General features: G+C 40.9%; 1 protein-coding gene and 1 non-coding gene across 4 annotated transcripts; one reads left to right on the plus strand and one right to left on the minus strand.

Moving 5' to 3' along the window:
* The first annotated feature begins 1,256 nt into the window (after positions 1 to 1,256).
* LOC125433910 (deoxynucleotidyltransferase terminal-interacting protein 2-like) lies at positions 1,257 to 12,541 on the plus strand. Of its 3 annotated transcripts, none has more exons than XM_048498834.1 (7): positions 1,257 to 1,346; positions 3,478 to 5,111; positions 6,000 to 6,135; positions 8,075 to 8,170; positions 9,505 to 9,669; positions 11,569 to 11,678; positions 12,419 to 12,541. In XM_048498834.1, exons 1-7 carry the CDS (start codon positions 1,272 to 1,274, stop codon positions 12,510 to 12,512), a joined length of 2,310 nt encoding a protein of 769 aa, XP_048354791.1. In that variant the 5' UTR covers positions 1,257 to 1,271; the 3' UTR covers positions 12,513 to 12,541. The 3 variants fall into 3 exon arrangements, with proteins under 3 accessions (XP_048354791.1, XP_048354793.1, XP_048354792.1); XM_048498836.1 differs by lacking the exon at positions 1,257 to 1,346 and adding an exon at positions 1,389 to 1,518 and having other exon boundaries at positions 12,419 to 12,535; XM_048498835.1 differs by lacking the exon at positions 1,257 to 1,346 and adding an exon at positions 1,544 to 1,751 and having other exon boundaries at positions 12,419 to 12,535.
* A 3,278-nt stretch (positions 12,542 to 15,819) lies between these two features.
* TRNAR-UCU lies at positions 15,820 to 15,908 on the minus strand. Its single transcript is given in 2 exon segments — positions 15,820 to 15,855; positions 15,869 to 15,908. It is a non-coding gene; the product is annotated as a tRNA-Arg (tRNA).
* Between the last annotated feature and the right edge of the window lie 1,304 nt (positions 15,909 to 17,212).

Genomic DNA, 17,212 nt, shown 5'->3' on the forward strand with positions numbered 1-17,212 from the left:
GCAAGCGGAAATGTTAAAGAATAAGATTTCCAGAATGCAACTGACAGGCACAGCCCGGAAACTTCAGAAACGTTTCTTTCCCATTACAGTAGCTGAAAAACAACCTTTCTCCCAGTATTGAAGCAGCACAGCTCCTTTTCCTTGCTATAGTGAGGAGGGAAATTGGTAAAATGAGGATCTAAATGGATCCTCCTGAATTCATATGATTTTTGGATTGTAATGAAATGAAACAACCATGACACTATAAAGCATGTCCTAGTCTACAAGCAGCACCAAAACAATAATGCATCACATGCTCCCTGGTGCACCAGTGACGCAAAAATCTGTTTGAAAAACAGATCCTGAAGGATATTCAGGATTTCTGCACTAAGACACCCCAAAGGCACCATCATATCACAGCTCAAGCCCTGAGCCACAGGTCAAACCACAACAATCACGTGGCACATGCTTCCTTGCGAAGGAGCGTTCATCAGAGACAAGACTAACTCCACACCTGTTTCCATTGCTTCAGACTCATTTCTGGATCATGTGAGGTAGCCACAGCCTGCCCTCATAGATCGGCTGTTGTAAAGACACCAGGCTATTAACTAGATTTGCTAATTCTATTTTAGGAAATCTCTGTGGGCTAGTGTTTGCAGTGGGAGATACAATTTCCTCCAGAGGACCCTCTACATTTTTGCAATATCCAGAATATTTTGTAGATCATTTGTTCTGGAAGGACTCCCGGCCCCATCTCGAGGCGGCCAATCCTAAAGAACATATGCACATATCAGATAAATAAGCCAAAAGCTAAGTAAGTGGTAGGGCAATAACGGAGGAGTGTTGCAGAAAATCAGAGCAGCCTTCCGCTTACTAGAAGAATGCATCCAACTTCTAGTTGCTACGATTTCAGATGTTATTTTACAAGTACAGAGGCGGTTAGAAAACTATTCGTCGTTTAAAAACGTTAAAGTTCGCCCTCTAAGAAAATATGTGTTGTTACTGGACATTAATCTTCACTTAGCAGATGCAATAAGAATGAGGAACTGCCTTCAAACTGAGTGGGAAGCTCGTCGTTCCCTGAAAAATCCTCTCCAACGCAAGCACCCTATTTTCAGAGAAATTCCTCTCCCAGGGCCTTGTTTTGCCGCTGGCTCTTAACGGAGAACAGCCTTTCCAATCCTCGAGGGGAACGGAGGAGAGGGAGGAGGTTTCCAGTCGGAGCTCTTATGCAGCGCTCAGCGATCCGGCAATGAATGGGAAGCCGCGCTTCCGGTACATCCGTGGGTAAGATGGTGGCCACCAGGCGAGCAGCGCGGCGGAGTGAGCCGGCACCGTCCACGGCAGGAAGCAACGGTTCTCCGATGGTGAGAAGCGGGAGAAACTGCAGGCAGCCCTAGGAGGGAGAGGGCGGGCTCGGTTGTCCGTTTCCGAGCCCAGGGGGTCTTTGAACTCTTTGGGGCTCTTTTCGTCTTGCTCCGCTCGCCTTGCTTCTGGCCACGCGCATCATCTAGGCGCACGATCTACGCTGCGTGACCCGTGAGTGGCGGCGCATGAGAAGGAGCAGTTTTCTTTGGATGGTGGCCGGGCACGGGAACAAAACGCATGCTAAGATTTCGCTGCAATGCAGCCCTGGCTTAGCGTAGGAATTCCGAGCAGGGCCTTTCTCACCCAAGGGGCGTACTTCTGGTTTTAGGGAGGGAAGGAGGATGAATACCAGAGCCAGCATTTTCTCCGGTTCTGTGTAATGGATATGCAAGTGGTCTGATCATGTGAGTAAATTTCGCTACGGGTTAACAGGATGAGAGACATTGCAATCTGAAATACCCTTCTTGTCTTATTATCATGGGTCTAGACCGGAGGGATAGTGTCCTCACTTTTTCTGCCCCTGTCCTACTGGGCTTTTGGTGTTCTCGGTGAAACCTTTTTGTCCTACTTTTGATGACATGCTGTTTATCTCAATTTCATGGCCATACTTGTAGGCTTTACATTGCAGTAATTATCTGTTTTGGCATTACTTATCTGAATCTTGCATAATAATATGTACATGTGCTCTAAAGTACTAGAGAGGGAGTTTGCTGTGTATCTAATTATCCTATGTACCTTGTACAAGATGGGCCTTGATGTCTTCATAACTATTATAGACCTAAAGAATAGTCCAAAGAGTATGATGCCTTTGCCTTTTTTTTAATTACTGTTTCCTGACTGGGTTTATATGAACAGCTTGAACTGGAATTGAGTAAAGCTCCTGATCAGGCATGTGTTTCAACTGTTCTTTAAGAATTAAATTGAATGCATGAGGAAATGGGCTATTTGCTGATTATGGTATAGTTCTAATGTTCTTAGGGGTAGTTTCAGAAATTGCAAATATCGGTTGAAATAATTGGTCAGTAATCACTGAATCATCAGTTAAAGTAGCATACTTTATGGAAGCCCCTCCAATGCAATGTCCTTCAGTGAGTGCATACTAACTTTGCCTGCATCATTTCTGATGTCATGCTAGTAATTTAAATATGGTCTCTGTCACCGATAAATTTTTAGGCTGTCATTGTTGGTGCCATCTCGTTTGAAAATCTGCCTTTGTAACTCTATTTTACTCTTAGCAGCTGGCAAGAAACAGGCAAGTACCTCCTGTAATAAGGTCTCCAAAAATCTTTATATTCATAGTATTCCCTTACCGTGTATTTAATTTTGATTATTTCCTTAAGTCAAAAAAGTCAAAAATGTCAAAAATAAAAACATAAGGAAATGATCAAAAACATGTTTCTGTGTTTTATAAACTGAAATGCTTTGTAATGGAAATATCTGAGGTCTGTCTGTTGTGTCTGACTAACATTGACTCCACCCCCGGGGATGTCCCCACTGTGCTGACAGGGTTGGCAGTGGCATGAGATAGCTAAAGTGGTGCTGGACACCATACCCGGGTGTCCCAGGGGGCCTTGACAGCTGCCTGCTGCAGTAAGTGCCCGAAGGAGGGCAAATACACCAGTGTACGCCATGTCACCTCCAGGAGTTGCTTGTTCCACACACACACACTCTGAATTGGGCTGTTAATGTGACACTGTTATCCAATGATCAACACATAGGCTACATCCAGAAGAAAAGATGATTGCGGGGGAATCTTAATGTTCATTTGAATAAACAAAATAAACCTGAATATTTTTTCTTTATTTAATAATGTTTATGAAACAGTTGTTCAGCAGAAAAATAATGTTGCTATTATCAAAAACATATTAAGGTTTTTTTAAAAATCTCAGTCTAGTAGTGTAGATTCTAGGAAGTAAAATTCTTTTAAAAAACCTGGAATGTATCAAAATTTGGGTGATTTAATAGGCAAGCTTGAGATTGATTTAATATCATATCCTATGTACATGGTTGATTTAAATCACATTACTTCAGTACTCTGCCATTTGAAATCAAGAGTTTCTCATTTGGCATTTATATTTATCTGAGAAAATCGTTTTTGAATGATATCTGACATCTTTCTCATTCACACAGTGTCCCTCAATGGAAGGCACCGCATCTGTGAGGGCAACTAGGAGCAGAAGGAAAGTGAATTCCCAACCAGATGTAATTTCTGAGTCTCATTTTGAGAAAATGAAGGATCCCAAAGCAAAACTAGATGTTGAAGAGCAATTGGAGGTAGCAGACTCAGTTGCTGAACTGCAGGCTGATGGATATATTTCAGAAGCAGAATCAAACTGTTCCTCTGTCACTGGTCTTCAGACACCCTCATTCATAAGGGTAACAAGAAGGCGGCAAATTGTAGTTCCTTGTCAGTTAGAATCTCCAGCTAAGAATAGACCAAACAGGAGAACACTTCCCAATGAAGACAGCAAATTCCAAGATGATGATATCTCTGAATCGGAATCATGCTGTTCCACTGTTTCAGGAATGCAAACCTCTAGTGCCCCAAGAATGACTAGAAGCAGACAAGCCAAGGCCAATATTGCCCCTGTGTATGAATCACAAGCTGAAGTGGTTTCTGATGCAGAATCATGGTGCTCAGGTGTATCCGTAGAACCTTCTGCTCAATTTAAAAGAATGACAAGGAGCATGCGACTGAGACTGCAAGCAGAAACAATATCACAGGGTGAAAGGAAAAGTGAAATTGTGGTAGGGGATGAAAAATCCCAGACAATAATAATTTCTGATACAGAACCCACAAGATCTGATTTTGATAAACAATTATCATCCTGTGTATCGACTACTCAGAGTAATGAGCAGCCTGGCCCCCACTCTGAATCTATCATTGGTGGTGATCTAAAGCAGAGATTTTCAAGCAACTCTAAGACAACTACAACAAAATCTACAAAAACAACACCTAAAAAAGAGATGCGAAAGGATAGGGACTGTGAAATTGTGGATTGTCCAGAGGAAGAGGTAGAAAAGGGCAAAAATATAAGGGAATCTTCTAGAAAAGAAATGCCAAATGATGTTTATGAAATTCTGGAGAGTTCAGAAGAAATGTGTGAGCAAGCATCAGAAAAACCTAGCAAAGGAACTGAAAAATCATCTCCAGTGAAGTATACACCCACAGTCTCAAGGCAGACTGCCCCTAATAAAGACAAACACAGCATGGAGACCAGAAAGCTTTCACAGAATTGTTTCCATCAGCCAGAAGAGACAATCGATGTGGACAAGCTACATGAAACAGGTAATCTACAAAATGATATAATCGCATCACAAATTATTGAAAGCAGTGATGAAGACTGCAGGATGTCTGTTGTTAGTATAGGCAGCGATGAAAGCCAGGAGGATCCAGTTGCTGAATCCTCTTTATGCACAGCCAAACAAATAGGGGATGAGGGGTGTTCTACTATGTCACTTCTTATCAGTGATGAGAGTGGTGAATCTGACAGCAGTGATTTGGAAGAAACCAGTGAAATGAACATGACTGCTAATTGTACAAATCGCTGTGAACAAACAGCTTTGGACACCTCCCACAGTGAAGTGCTCTTTGCAATTGATAAAACTCCTGGTTTACACACTAGCAAAACATACTATTTAGAAGATAAGGACCCGGAGATTGATGGGGAATGTAGAAAAAGCAACAAGTCCTCAGAACTGGAAGAAGATGAGGAGGAATTTATCGACGATGATGAAGATTCACTGAATGTGACTAATAAAGTGTAAGTTCTTGTTTAGACTAACCTAGAGATTGTTTCTGTATACTGCTGTTTGGGTAAACTTTTATGATGGTTGTGGGTCAGTATTCATGTCATTCTGCTTGCCAGGTTGCGGGGGTGGGGGAAGAAACTTTTGCGCTAGGAAGGCCTGGAATAGTGGAGTACCTCTGATGATAAGGGAGATCTCAAGCTTGTGCCAAACAATAGTTGCCATGCAGTAGGGAAAAAAATCACTGTGTAAGACCTTGAAAACCTAACCAAGGGACAGTGAACTAGTGGCCTCGGTCTGATTCTCAACATAACATCAAACACATCATTATGTGCACTTACGTGGCATGCAAAGAGTCTCTATGTAGTCTGTGTAGTGAGGTGTGTGCAGTTGAGATAGATAAAGGAGGGATTCTTTTACTTTACGATTTTAACGCCACCCTATCCCTGCCAAGGTCTGGGGTCAGGGTGGCTCCCAGCGTGGTTCAACATACAACAACAATGTACAATACAGTAACACAATATATAATTAAAATACTTATCTCCATCAACATCATGTAAATTGTCAAATTCTAAACTGTCAAAATTTGGTACCATAATATTGCTTTCTTTATTTTCCAATTTTTCTTCTAACAGCACTGTTTTTCACATAGGAAGAAGCTAAAGAGTCATTTCTTTAGCGCCAAGGAATGGGTAGAGCTGATGTCACTGGCCTGAGTTCTTGCTGAGTCCAAAATATGGACTGTTAAAAATGAGTTGCTCACTAGCACAGACACCTTCCCTCCTCAAACTTGTGTGCATTTAAACAACGTTATCTGTAATGTGCTAGTAACAGTTGATTACAAGTAGGTGTTGATTTAGTAGTGGACTGAATGTTTAAATAAACCATCTCTTCTCTTCCAGTTTGTCATTATCAAGCAGCATTGATCCTGGCCTAGATATTAAAGACCTGGGAGGGTTGTATATTAATTTTGATGCAGGAAAACAGAAGCCTGGCTCACATGGAATTGTGCCCCTGAAGGAGAAAAAAAAAGATGAGGTAAACTACCTAAAGACTGTAATGTCAAAGGCCTTCACGGCCAGAATCACTGGGGTGTTTTGTGGTTTCCTGGCTGTATGGCCATGCTCTAGTAGCATTCTCTCCTGACATTTCACCTGAATCTTTGGCTGGCATCTTCAGAGGATCCTCTGAAGATGCCAGCCACTGATGGAGGCAAAATGTCAGGAGAGAATGCTACTGGAACATAGCGAAACAGCCCAGAAACCACACAACATCCTACCTAAAGACTGCCATTGTGCAAATATATTATAAGTTGCCCTGTTGTCTCAATAGTAAATTTATATATGCTATTTAAAAGTAAAATTATTGTCACTAAGAACCAAAGTTTGACTCTGGCTAAACTGCAGACTGGTGGTATCCAACAGGGGAATCTTCAGCAAAGTTATATTCTTCTAAGTTCATTGAGGTGAGCTGAGAAAGGTGCAACTCTGTTTAGGATTGCATGCAAAACCTTAAAAGCAACACCACTCGTATTACTCTAAACTTGTTTTCTGATGTTGTTTAACTGTGTATTCAGGGTTATTCTCTGGCAGTTGACATCGCCTGCCATATGCCTTTGTTCAGCTAATCCTTCTGCTACTTTGGCATGCTAGAACATCTGCCCTTTGTTCATGGTGTTCTTTGTATTTAGGATGACTTGACTCTATGCTGGCTAGTATAGAGCCAAAGTCCTCCTACAATTTTCTAATAACGAAGTAGGTGTATCATCATAAAAGCTTCTGCTGAGCCACTCCAGACCAATGGTGTGTAACCACCCCCATTCTGATGCATCAAAATGATTGTCACTTGGGTTTTGATTAGTCATAGGGAGAGATGCAGTTCTGGCGTGCTGCGCACTTCGCTTTAAACATTTAAACAGAACAAACCATTAAAATCTTAAGAGTGGAAATGATAAATGCAATAGTAGTGGTTTTCCTGAGAATATTGGTCATATTGCAACTGCAGTGCAGTTAGGAAATAATAGAATATTAGTTGTATTTGGGATAGTCACCTCTTGTATTCCCATCTTGAGATTTTGGCAAACTAGGGCTAGAACTCCATTCTCACTCCAATATCAAACTATTACCAGTCCTCCTTAAAATCAGTACTCAAAATACACTTCTACCACGGACTTAGTTTATTTGCATCTTGTATTCTGCCTGTTTTGCATTATATACTACTCTTACCTTACATACTGTAACTGCCTTCAAATCAGTCCTCTTTTTTCACCCTTATCTGCTTTGCTTAAATTATGTCCTCAAGGCAACGACAGTATTACTTTTGTTATTCCAGGATTCTATAGTATTAGATAAATGTTAAATGCAGAGGTAACTATTATCCTATAAGAAAAGTTCTTATTTAGATGTACTAGTCTTAATCTTCGCTTTATAAAGTGTATGTTGCATTAGAAGAGCATTAAATTTACAGCGCATTTCTAAGGAGAGTTATTTCCTTCTACTTCCATTGGTTTTAGAAAGGTGTAACTCTGCGTAGGAGTCCACTGTTAGCTTCTCAGATGTGCTGATCAGACCCTGCTACAAATTAAGTGCTGAAAATTAATACTGATTTTGTGTTCCTCTGTTATATAGTATCATATTTCTAATTCATGCTATGTCTGCTGTCTTCAGTAAGTTAAAATCATGGTTGGTTTCTTTTATTACAAGTTGTCAGTTATTGAGACTTCTTAATTCTTTCAGCTACTCATTGATATTTCAGGGTAGTACATTTGTAAGCCCTTGATCTTTCCACCTTTGAATGAAGAATTTTCATATAGTATCAGCTTTTTCTGAATAATGTTTTTTCCAGTCTGTTCTCAAAGCTTACACTCCTAACTTTTGAATGGTTTCTTCAAGTGGTAGAATTAGCATTCCTTGATCATTGTCTGTATAACAGTGTGTAATAGTTGCATCAGTCTAATAACATTTATTTTCATGTGTAGCTCTTGCAGAGGAGTACTGTAACTCCAGACTTTGAAAAAAGGGAATGTGTTCCACCCTTAAGAGAATCAGTCCACCAACTAAAGAAACAACGTAGGGTAAGTAGCATGCCACTGAGCTGCGCTTGTAATGCTCAAACTTCTAAACATATGGTTTAAACAATACATTCCAGCCCTTTGCAGTAGAGAATCCCTATACAGTGAGGCTAACAGCCCCATCTAAGGGGCCGAGCACCCAGCCTGCCATCCCCAAGAAGACTTCCTGGTGACATGGGGAAGCTTAAAATGCTGAAAAGCCTCCCCGCCACTAGGAAGTCCCTATTGGACTGAATAGAGTGACGTAAGTCTGTATCCTGAGGCACCTGCACAACAGGGCCAGTGGCCAGGAGAGAACCAACTAATGTCAGCTCCTCCCCCAGACTTTCCCTGCCATGGCAGCAGGGACATTGGTGCGGCATTCCACTGCTGGGGAGGCGGTGGTGACCACACGCTGGCAGATTCACCCTTTTCCAGGGCAAGTGCCCCAGGGAGGGCAAATCTGCCAGTGTGACTGCACATCACTCCCTCAGGTCCCCCTTCCTTGAGAGGCAGGGCTGTAAATCACTCACCCAAACCAGAGAACAGCTCATGTCATGACCTGGGATGTACACTACATTGAGTAATTATACTTTTCTCACAGTGTGGTGTTAGGAAACAACATGGAGTACAGGAGACTGAGCTTTGCTTACAATGGACACCTTCATGACAGATCAGAGTATCATTGTATGAATAGATATTTGCAGAAGATATAAACTTAAAGGTGTATCAGCATTATAAAGAGCAAGAAATATAGTTGGACTGAAGAAGCATACAGACATCCACCAAAGAAGCAGGAACAAGGCATCTTGCCAAAGAGTGGGTCCTCAAATTGCTCTATGTTTATTATACAGTGATTATATGCTACTCAGGTATACATTTTATGGCCTGCTAGTGTACATTTTATGGTCTACTGGCATGTAAATTATCCATGGAACATGTTTGTCTTCATTAAATAGTGCACATGTTAGCACTCTTCATATGGTTGTGGTAGCCTAGGTTCAATTGGTATATTCTTTAGTTGAGATTCTGTTTCTCTAATACCTGCTTTGGGTTGTTCATTTGCACCAGCCATAGTAGCTGGTTGGGTAACCTTAGGCCAATCATACATGCTTAGCCTAACCTACCTTACAGGGTTGTTGTGAGGATAAAGTGGAGGCACAAAAATGGTGTGAGCTACAACACATGGACTCAGTTGAAGTCAATTATAGGTGTGTTCAGCCTTCGTATATGTATCTCTGTATAAGTAATTTATGCAAGCTTTTTTTCTGTTCATTACTGACTGTATGTAATTCAAACCTGATTGCTATTTCAAAATATTATTTTTGAAATCACTCTTTCTTGGTGCTAACATGCAGGCAGAGCGGGAAAAAACAACAGGTGATGGCTGGTTTGGTATGAAAGCCCCAGAAATGACCGACAAATTGAAAAACGATCTTCAGGCCCTGAAGATGAGAGCAGCCATTGATCCTAAACGCTTTTATAAAAAGAATGATAGAGAAGGTCTCCCCAAATACTTCCAGGTAAGAAAATAAAAAGACAGACCAAGAACGTATTCTAAATTGTGGGCATGTTTGTGTCCTGCTTCTCTACTGTGAGAATATTGTAATGCTAAATATACATTCAAATGCATTCACATTTACTGTGGTGAATTAGTATGAGGTTTTTCTGTTTTATATTAGCTGCGACTAAAATAGTACATTTTAGTTTCTGTCAGTTAATTATTCCTAATAACTCAGTTTTCACATCATGGTTTTCTGCCCTTAAACTCTAAAGTGCAGCTGTTTTGTTCACTGCATGATTGTTTGAATAGGAACCTTCAAGGCTTCCTGCTGCTCCAAGAATGTCAGAGAGGTGTCAAACTGTGTGTGCTGGATCTTATCGTTCAAGGGGGCTTTCATTACATGACTAAAAGCATGAAATAACAATAAAACCCCAATTTCCCACACCCCTATAAAATGCCTGCCGCTTAAATCTTTGGGTAAACTAGCCTTACACTGCCTTCTAGAAGTTTCCAAATATTTTGCCTACCTCACCTTCTTGATGAGCTTGTTCCATAAAGGGATTAATCAAAGAGAAAGCACAGGCCCTATCAGTTGCAGGTGGGCCACTTTTAGTGAGGGAACACCCAGGAGGTAGCAAAGTAAAAAAACATAGCTAATGTGGACATACAAGGAGAGATGGTCCTTTAGCTTTCTGGGTCCCCAATGTCATAACAAGCACCTTATATTGAACTGTGAACAAACTGGCAGCCAGTTAAGCTGATTCAAATCAGGCAAGATGTGTTCCCAGTGGTCATCCCCTAATGGCGATCAGGACACTGCATTCTGAGCCAGCTTCAATTTCTAGGTTGTCTTCAAAGGAAACCCAATCTAGAACTTTTTAGGGGGCCATTAAGTCACAGCCAACTTACGGCAACCCCATAGGGTTTTCAAGGCAAGAGAAGTTCAGAAGTTCATTGCCATTGTTTGCCTTTGCATAGGGACCTTGGTATTCCGTGGTGGTCTCCCATCCAAATAGTGACCAGGGCCAGCCCAGCTTAGCTTTCAGGCTGGCCTGGGCTAACAGTAAACCAAATGCAAGGTTACAAAAGCATTCGTTAGTGCAGCTAGGCCAATTAGTTGAGTGTAGGAAAGGGGACACTGGGGAGCCAGATGCAGCTGGCAGAAGGCACTTTTGGCCATCCTGCCATATTACTTTTAAAACAGCAAGGCTTGGACCATGAGTACCTTCAAACTCCTCACCTGCTTTGCAAATGCCATTCTCTATCCACCACATTTCCTCTAAAACATAAGTCTCCCTAACCATCATTACCCCTGGCCAAAAAAGGGGTACCATGGTTGTCATTGACAGTCCTGAAGTCCTGGGTTTGACCTGGCAAGGTTATCTTGGCATGTTCACTGAAACTCCTATGGCTAGTTATTTTGGGGATCATCAGTATAAAAACTGAGGCCGCAACTGTCAGCTCAGTGAAAGAGGACCCTGCTTGCAAACTAGCCCTGCTTGCAAACTAATCAGATAGTTAACCAGCAACTATCTCTGTGATCCTGAGTATCCCAAAGGCTCATTTGCTTCAGGTTGTCTTGAGTCCTGTGCATTTTTATTTGGATATAAAGTCAGCCCTTCACTTGATGGCAATTTTTTTCCATAAATGAGTTTATGTTGTACTGACTGAGATCATGCTGAATGAAATTTCTTCTCACCATTGGTTTATTTCCCTTCAAATTTTCAGAACAGGGTTTTCTTCAGGGTTTTTGTATGCTTTCAGTAGTTTTTTATAACACCATACCCTATTTTCAGCTTCACTGCTCTTCATTCATAACTGTACCATAATCCCTTGTATTATTCCTTAGTTAAAAAAAAGACAAAGCCCATTTAAACGTGCATAATAATCAATCTAACCTTGATTTTTCTTTTCATAGGTTGGAACTATTGTGGATTCTCCAGTAGACTTTTATCATGCTCGAATTCCCAAGAAAGAAAGGAAGAAAACTATTGTGGAAGAACTTCTGGCAGATGCTGAATTTAGAAGGTACCTACAGTTAATCTCATTGAAGATATAACCACATAAATAAGAAACAACTCTGAAGGATCTTCTTCAGTTAGATGTAAAGTACAGCAAATACTGTGGAATACGACTTTTCTGGTTTCCACTATAGCCCAAAATTCTGTTCCCTGTGATCCATGGACCTTTGAAACAGCAATGCAGGTGATGTTAGGCTTGGCAGAGGGAGGAGGACATAGGCAAATTTGGCATCTTCTGCCAATGGAAATGCTGTGTTTTTATCTTTTAGATACAGGCACTGATCTTCTTGTTTTAGAAAAAAATATCCTCAACAGTATTTCAGAAAGGTTACCAAAATTCATTTGTTCTACCAGATGTTTATGTGCTTAACTACGGTAGGAGTAAAGAAACAGCAGCATTAGATCAAAAGGTCCATTCATTTTTTCAAACAGTGCCTACCACCAGATGACTCTAGGAAAGCTCACAAGTAGCATACCACAAAAGCAGCAGCCTTCTTCTCTAGCAATGTTTTGCTCCCTGTCATTTTGTTGTGCTCAAAGGTTCTTTCCTTCTGATTATAGTGGTTACACTTAGTGTTATGGCAAACAATCATTGCTACTAGTAAGCTTATGTTAAAAAAACCTGAGTCGTGGAAGACATTCAGTATGGTATTGTTTATCTGTAAAATAAATTATTTTGTATATAAAACTCATATTTTGGATTGTACTGTTCTTCACTCATACCTTCCAATTATTTCTCTTGTTCAGATACAACAAAAGAAAGTATAAAGACATCATAGCTGAAAAAGCAGCCCTTGCAGCAGGCAAGAAAAACAAGATAAAGAAGAAATATCATAAATAAGATGGAACACTGCTTTGTGTAAATTTGCAGAATTATGGATTAATATTTACATCATATAAGAACCGGAAGACATAGCAGTCCTATTTTGTCCAACAATGTTTGTTGTTGCTATCTTTTGTTCAGTTTGAAAATGAAAAGGGAAGAGCTTTGCATTGTCCGAGTAAACACCACTGTGTTTCAAATTTTAGGAGAAAAGAAATACTATTGCATAAAATCAAGAATTCTGGAAACCTGTTGTTCCAACTTTGTGCAAAAGTATCCCTTTTTATTTAAAATCTGTATCAAATCTTTTGGGTTCATAAAGAAATATATAAGAAACTTGAAATCAAGAGTGAATTTAATTTACTATTAATTTTGGCACCTTAATTTTGTTAAAGGAAATATTGTAAAGAAAACCACACTCTGGGAAAAAAATGCTTTATTAAGTAATAAAAAATAATACTGTCATCATGCGACCATAGCAGTTCTAAAGAGGGATCTCTGGAGGGTTTTACATAATGTCTTTTTTGCAACAAAACTATATTTTTAAAAATAATATATTCAGTGTCAATTTGTTGAAACATTTGTAAAAGTCTTAAATGTACATGAGTACAATTCCCTATTTGAGAATATTGCAGCTCATCTTTTTTTTTGTAAGTTGCATCTTTTTTTAATGCATTAGGTTGTACGCCCAAAAGTTCTATTCTACTAATGAGTAGAGACCTTCTTTTGAGTGTGTTAATTTTGCTGATGTTTTATTGTATACTCTGCAATAAAAGCTAACAGTGATAAGCAAAGCCCTATAGATATTAATGGGTTAGCACAGAAAGAATTTGAAATGATTCTATACAAAAGATCAAGAGAAAATGAGTATTACAACGCCCAGGGGCTGACATTTCCCCTTTGAAACACTTATTGTGCCTTTATCTGCAATGTTTGACTGCCTTGTATTTCTGTAAATTCCCACATCACAATCCCCTCTGAGAAATATGCCGAAGTGTATATAAATCTCATTGGCAAAGTATTCTGAAAAGGTAAGATATGACAACTGTATTCCTTATCTATTCCATTATCGTATTGAGAGTGAGGACAGTGAGTGGCATGGAATTTAAGCGGCTGAAAGAAGAATAGAATTGCTAGGTTGAAACATATGAGCCTTTTTGGGATACTGTGATGTGCTTGAAATGTAATTACAAGAAATGTAACATGGGAAATCTTTTGCTATGCTGAACAGTGCAGTATTCATGCTGCCATTGATGCTACATAATGTCACGGCATGTTGCCTTTATGGAAGATGTGAAACCTTAGAGGTAAAGATAGAAACACAAAATGAAGAAGCTTCTAAGAGCTGTTCCAATTAAAGGGCTTGGCCCAAGAATCTCTGACTAATCCACACAGTTTTGTTCACGAGCTGGCTTTGTTGGAAAAAAAGATTGTGTGTTAGCCCTAAGATCCAGTGGTGTTGGCGAGGAGCCTATGGCACACGCACCATTGCCCCAGTTTGGGCCCTGCGGCAGTGGCACTTAGTGTCAAAGGGGTGAGGGGGGTGCGCAATGCACTGGAAGCGCGATACCCTGCAGAGGAGGTGTGGCAAAGGGGCATTCCAGGGGTGTGATGGGGGGTGTTTCAGGGCAGACAGGCACGGGGCTCACCTGCGTGCCCCTGGACACAGTTTTTCTTTTGCTCCCAGCCCACTGCACCTCAGTCTCTCTCCTAAAAGGTTAGCCATCCCACTGAAAGCCTAAGATGCTTGCTTGGAGAAGATATTGGCTAAGTGAAGCTTCAGCATCAAACCGACTTTGTTTGTTTTTTTCCTAGTTTTTGATCCCTCTGTATTATGTGAAGCTTCGGATGACAGTAAAAATGCCTTTGCAGTTTTTTGCAACAATAACATTCCTGTATCAAAATCAATATAGAGTGCTGGTGATGGAGAGGGTGACAAATAAAAATGGAGTTAATGAAAGGCACATATAGTTTTCTGGACAAAATGTTTTGAAGTATGTACTAATTTGGAAGTTTTGGAACACCAACATTTAGAAAAAGTTCTGCAAATTAGATGAAGAGGTCAACTGCAAACAAAACATCTGTGTCGATCTGCTTTATAGATTTAAAGCTGTGGGTAGGATGACAACACGTAAGCTTTTGCTTTTTTCCTACCTGCAAAGAGCCCACTAGGAGTTGTGTGGTGTAGGGGGATACATCAATTGTTGATCCAAGCTCCCCTTTTTTCTAAAAAGCACATTTCACTCAGGAATGAAAAGCTCCCTTTAACAGCAGCTTAAGTCTTTTTTCCTTTTTTAGCTCAGGGTCTAGCGCCATATGGACAACAAGGACACCATTTTTCGGAGTCTACGCATATGAAATTTAGCAGCTTCACCCCGAAGCCGTCATTTTTCGCACTTTTTGTGTGGCCATAGTAAGGAGGCGGATCTGATTTTACTCAAACAAGCATCCGTAGTGAGCAGCGCTGCGGGGTTTTACTTACCCAATGACTGTAGCTGGGCGGGGGGGGCCAATACGCGAAAGGAGTCCTGCTAGGTACGTTTTCCCCAGGCTTCGTTACACGAAGACATGGTAAGGCGACATGAGGTGGTGAGAGCAGGGCGTACAGAGCTTGGTGTGCGTAAACTGTATCACAGCCAGTTCTTTTTAATCGTAGAAGCTGCTTCGTATCATCCACAACGGCATATTTTTCCCCGTTGGAAGGTCCACCGTGTGTGTGAATGGACGGTTGCGGAGGAGGACAGATTATTACACGACGATAAGGGGCGCTGAGGAGGAGCCAAAAGAGCGGCAAAAGAAGGAATGATGGGGAACTCTAATGGATGTATGAGGGGACAGGGGCGCTGAAGTAATTAATTACACGCCCGGGGAGCAAAGCCGGAAGCTGAGCGGGATGGAGACTCCCGCGCTCGCATCGCCTGGTCAGGAGAGGGACAGGAGGAAGGTCGGCGACGCAGGCACCTCAAACCCGCGCCCGCCCCCAGGGCCGGACAAATGTCGCTAAACAGTGAGGCAACGGCTCGACGCCTCTGCCTCCATCCCGGATCTGAAGCGATGCCGCCCACGCGCTTCTCGAATGGCTGCGGGCTCCTTTCCTACCCGATCAGGGGCTAAGCCACTACCTCCGGCCTACGTTGAACGTAGGTTGGCGAAGCTGCTCCTAAGAGGCCGGCGAGACGTGTTTGTTGTTGTAAGCGGGTAGGGCACTGGGCTGGGCTATGCAGCTTCTATAGCTTTTCGCCCGGTCAGCAAACGTTTAGAGGTGAAGTACGAGGTGATACGAAAAGTACTTTTGGAAAAGGGAATTAAAAAAAAAGCACAATCGCGACTCCGCCGGGACTCGAACCCGGAACCTTTGAATCCACTTCACCCTCTAGAAGTCCAATGCGCTGTATCCATTTGCGCCACGGAGCCACCTGTTGGATTCTTTGTACATTTGCTATACAAGCTAAAGAACAAAGACATTCACAGCGTTCTCTTAAAAATCTGAACAGGGCGCTGCTTGGTTTTATTTACAGCCTAAATTAGATTTAAATCGGCTAGAATTAAAGATCCTAGAATTAGAATTCTCCTAGCCTATCAAGTATCTTTTCAACTTGTAGAAGTATAAATACTTGGAACAGGGTTTGCATTGTCAGCCGTATTCTTTTTTTATCCCCTACTGCAATTAACCTGGTATATTGAATATTTCAATTAAAATCAATGTGCCTTCATATAAGTTCACCTACATTCTCAAAAAAGCAATTATTTGAGAGCTTTCAAAATATGTATATGGTAAACTGGTATACTTAATTACTTTTACGAAATGCGTTACTATGGTTACTTTATCTGCTGGATAAAATAAAATAATTATGTCACATAATGCTAAAATCAAATTGCAATATTTAAATTGCTTTAAAATTATTTTTTTGTTCATATTTTTGATGAATTTACAAATGTTATAAAATTATTCTTTTTAAAAAAATAATAACGATTTGGGTATGTTACTGCTTGCTATTTAAAGATCTTCATGTTATTGGTTTCTTTTGGGTTTGGAGCTTAAAGGTGATTTGGGGATAAGAGAATAGCAAGGAGTGTAATTTTAAAAAAATTGAATTCTGTTGCTGTAGTGCAAGCTTTTTTGATTATACAGAAATCTTTGGCAATAAAGAGCTTAAGGGAATATATTTATGCATACATCTGGCACTTAGCATTCGGACTTACCCAAATTCAACCAGAGGAGACCTGTGCATTCAGCTGAGTGAACCAGTGTTTAAAGATGTCAATACATTTATAAAATCAGGAAAGTGGTAGCTGTATTTAATCTGTTGTTTCTTGGTGTGTGTCTCTCTGTGTGTGCATGTCTTGCGGAAGGGGCCCTGTGTGGAGGTAAAATAAAATGATCACTATTATGTGCAGTCAGCGTGGCAGTGGCCTCTCCAAGACCTCTGTAGTAGTTTTCTATATCATTTATTGCTGGTTTTACTTTTAAGAGTGAAGATTTGAGAGATTGACCCTGGGATCTTCTGCCACTCAGCCGGAGGCTGTCACCAGAAGAGCTCACTGTGCTCTGTTATTAAGAGCCTGCAAATGAAAATAATACAGGTGAAGTAATAAAGTGTTACTCAGGAAAAGTAAACCTGTTAATTTGGGTGCTGTGTGTGGTTTCCGGGCTGTATGGCCGTGTTCTAGCAGCATTCTCTCCTGACGTTTCGCCTGCATCTGTGGCTGGCATCTTC

Source organism: Sphaerodactylus townsendi, linkage group LG05 (genome assembly GCF_021028975.2).
Source record: "Sphaerodactylus townsendi isolate TG3544 linkage group LG05, MPM_Stown_v2.3, whole genome shotgun sequence".
Lineage (NCBI taxonomy): Eukaryota > Metazoa > Chordata > Lepidosauria > Squamata > Sphaerodactylidae > Sphaerodactylus > Sphaerodactylus townsendi.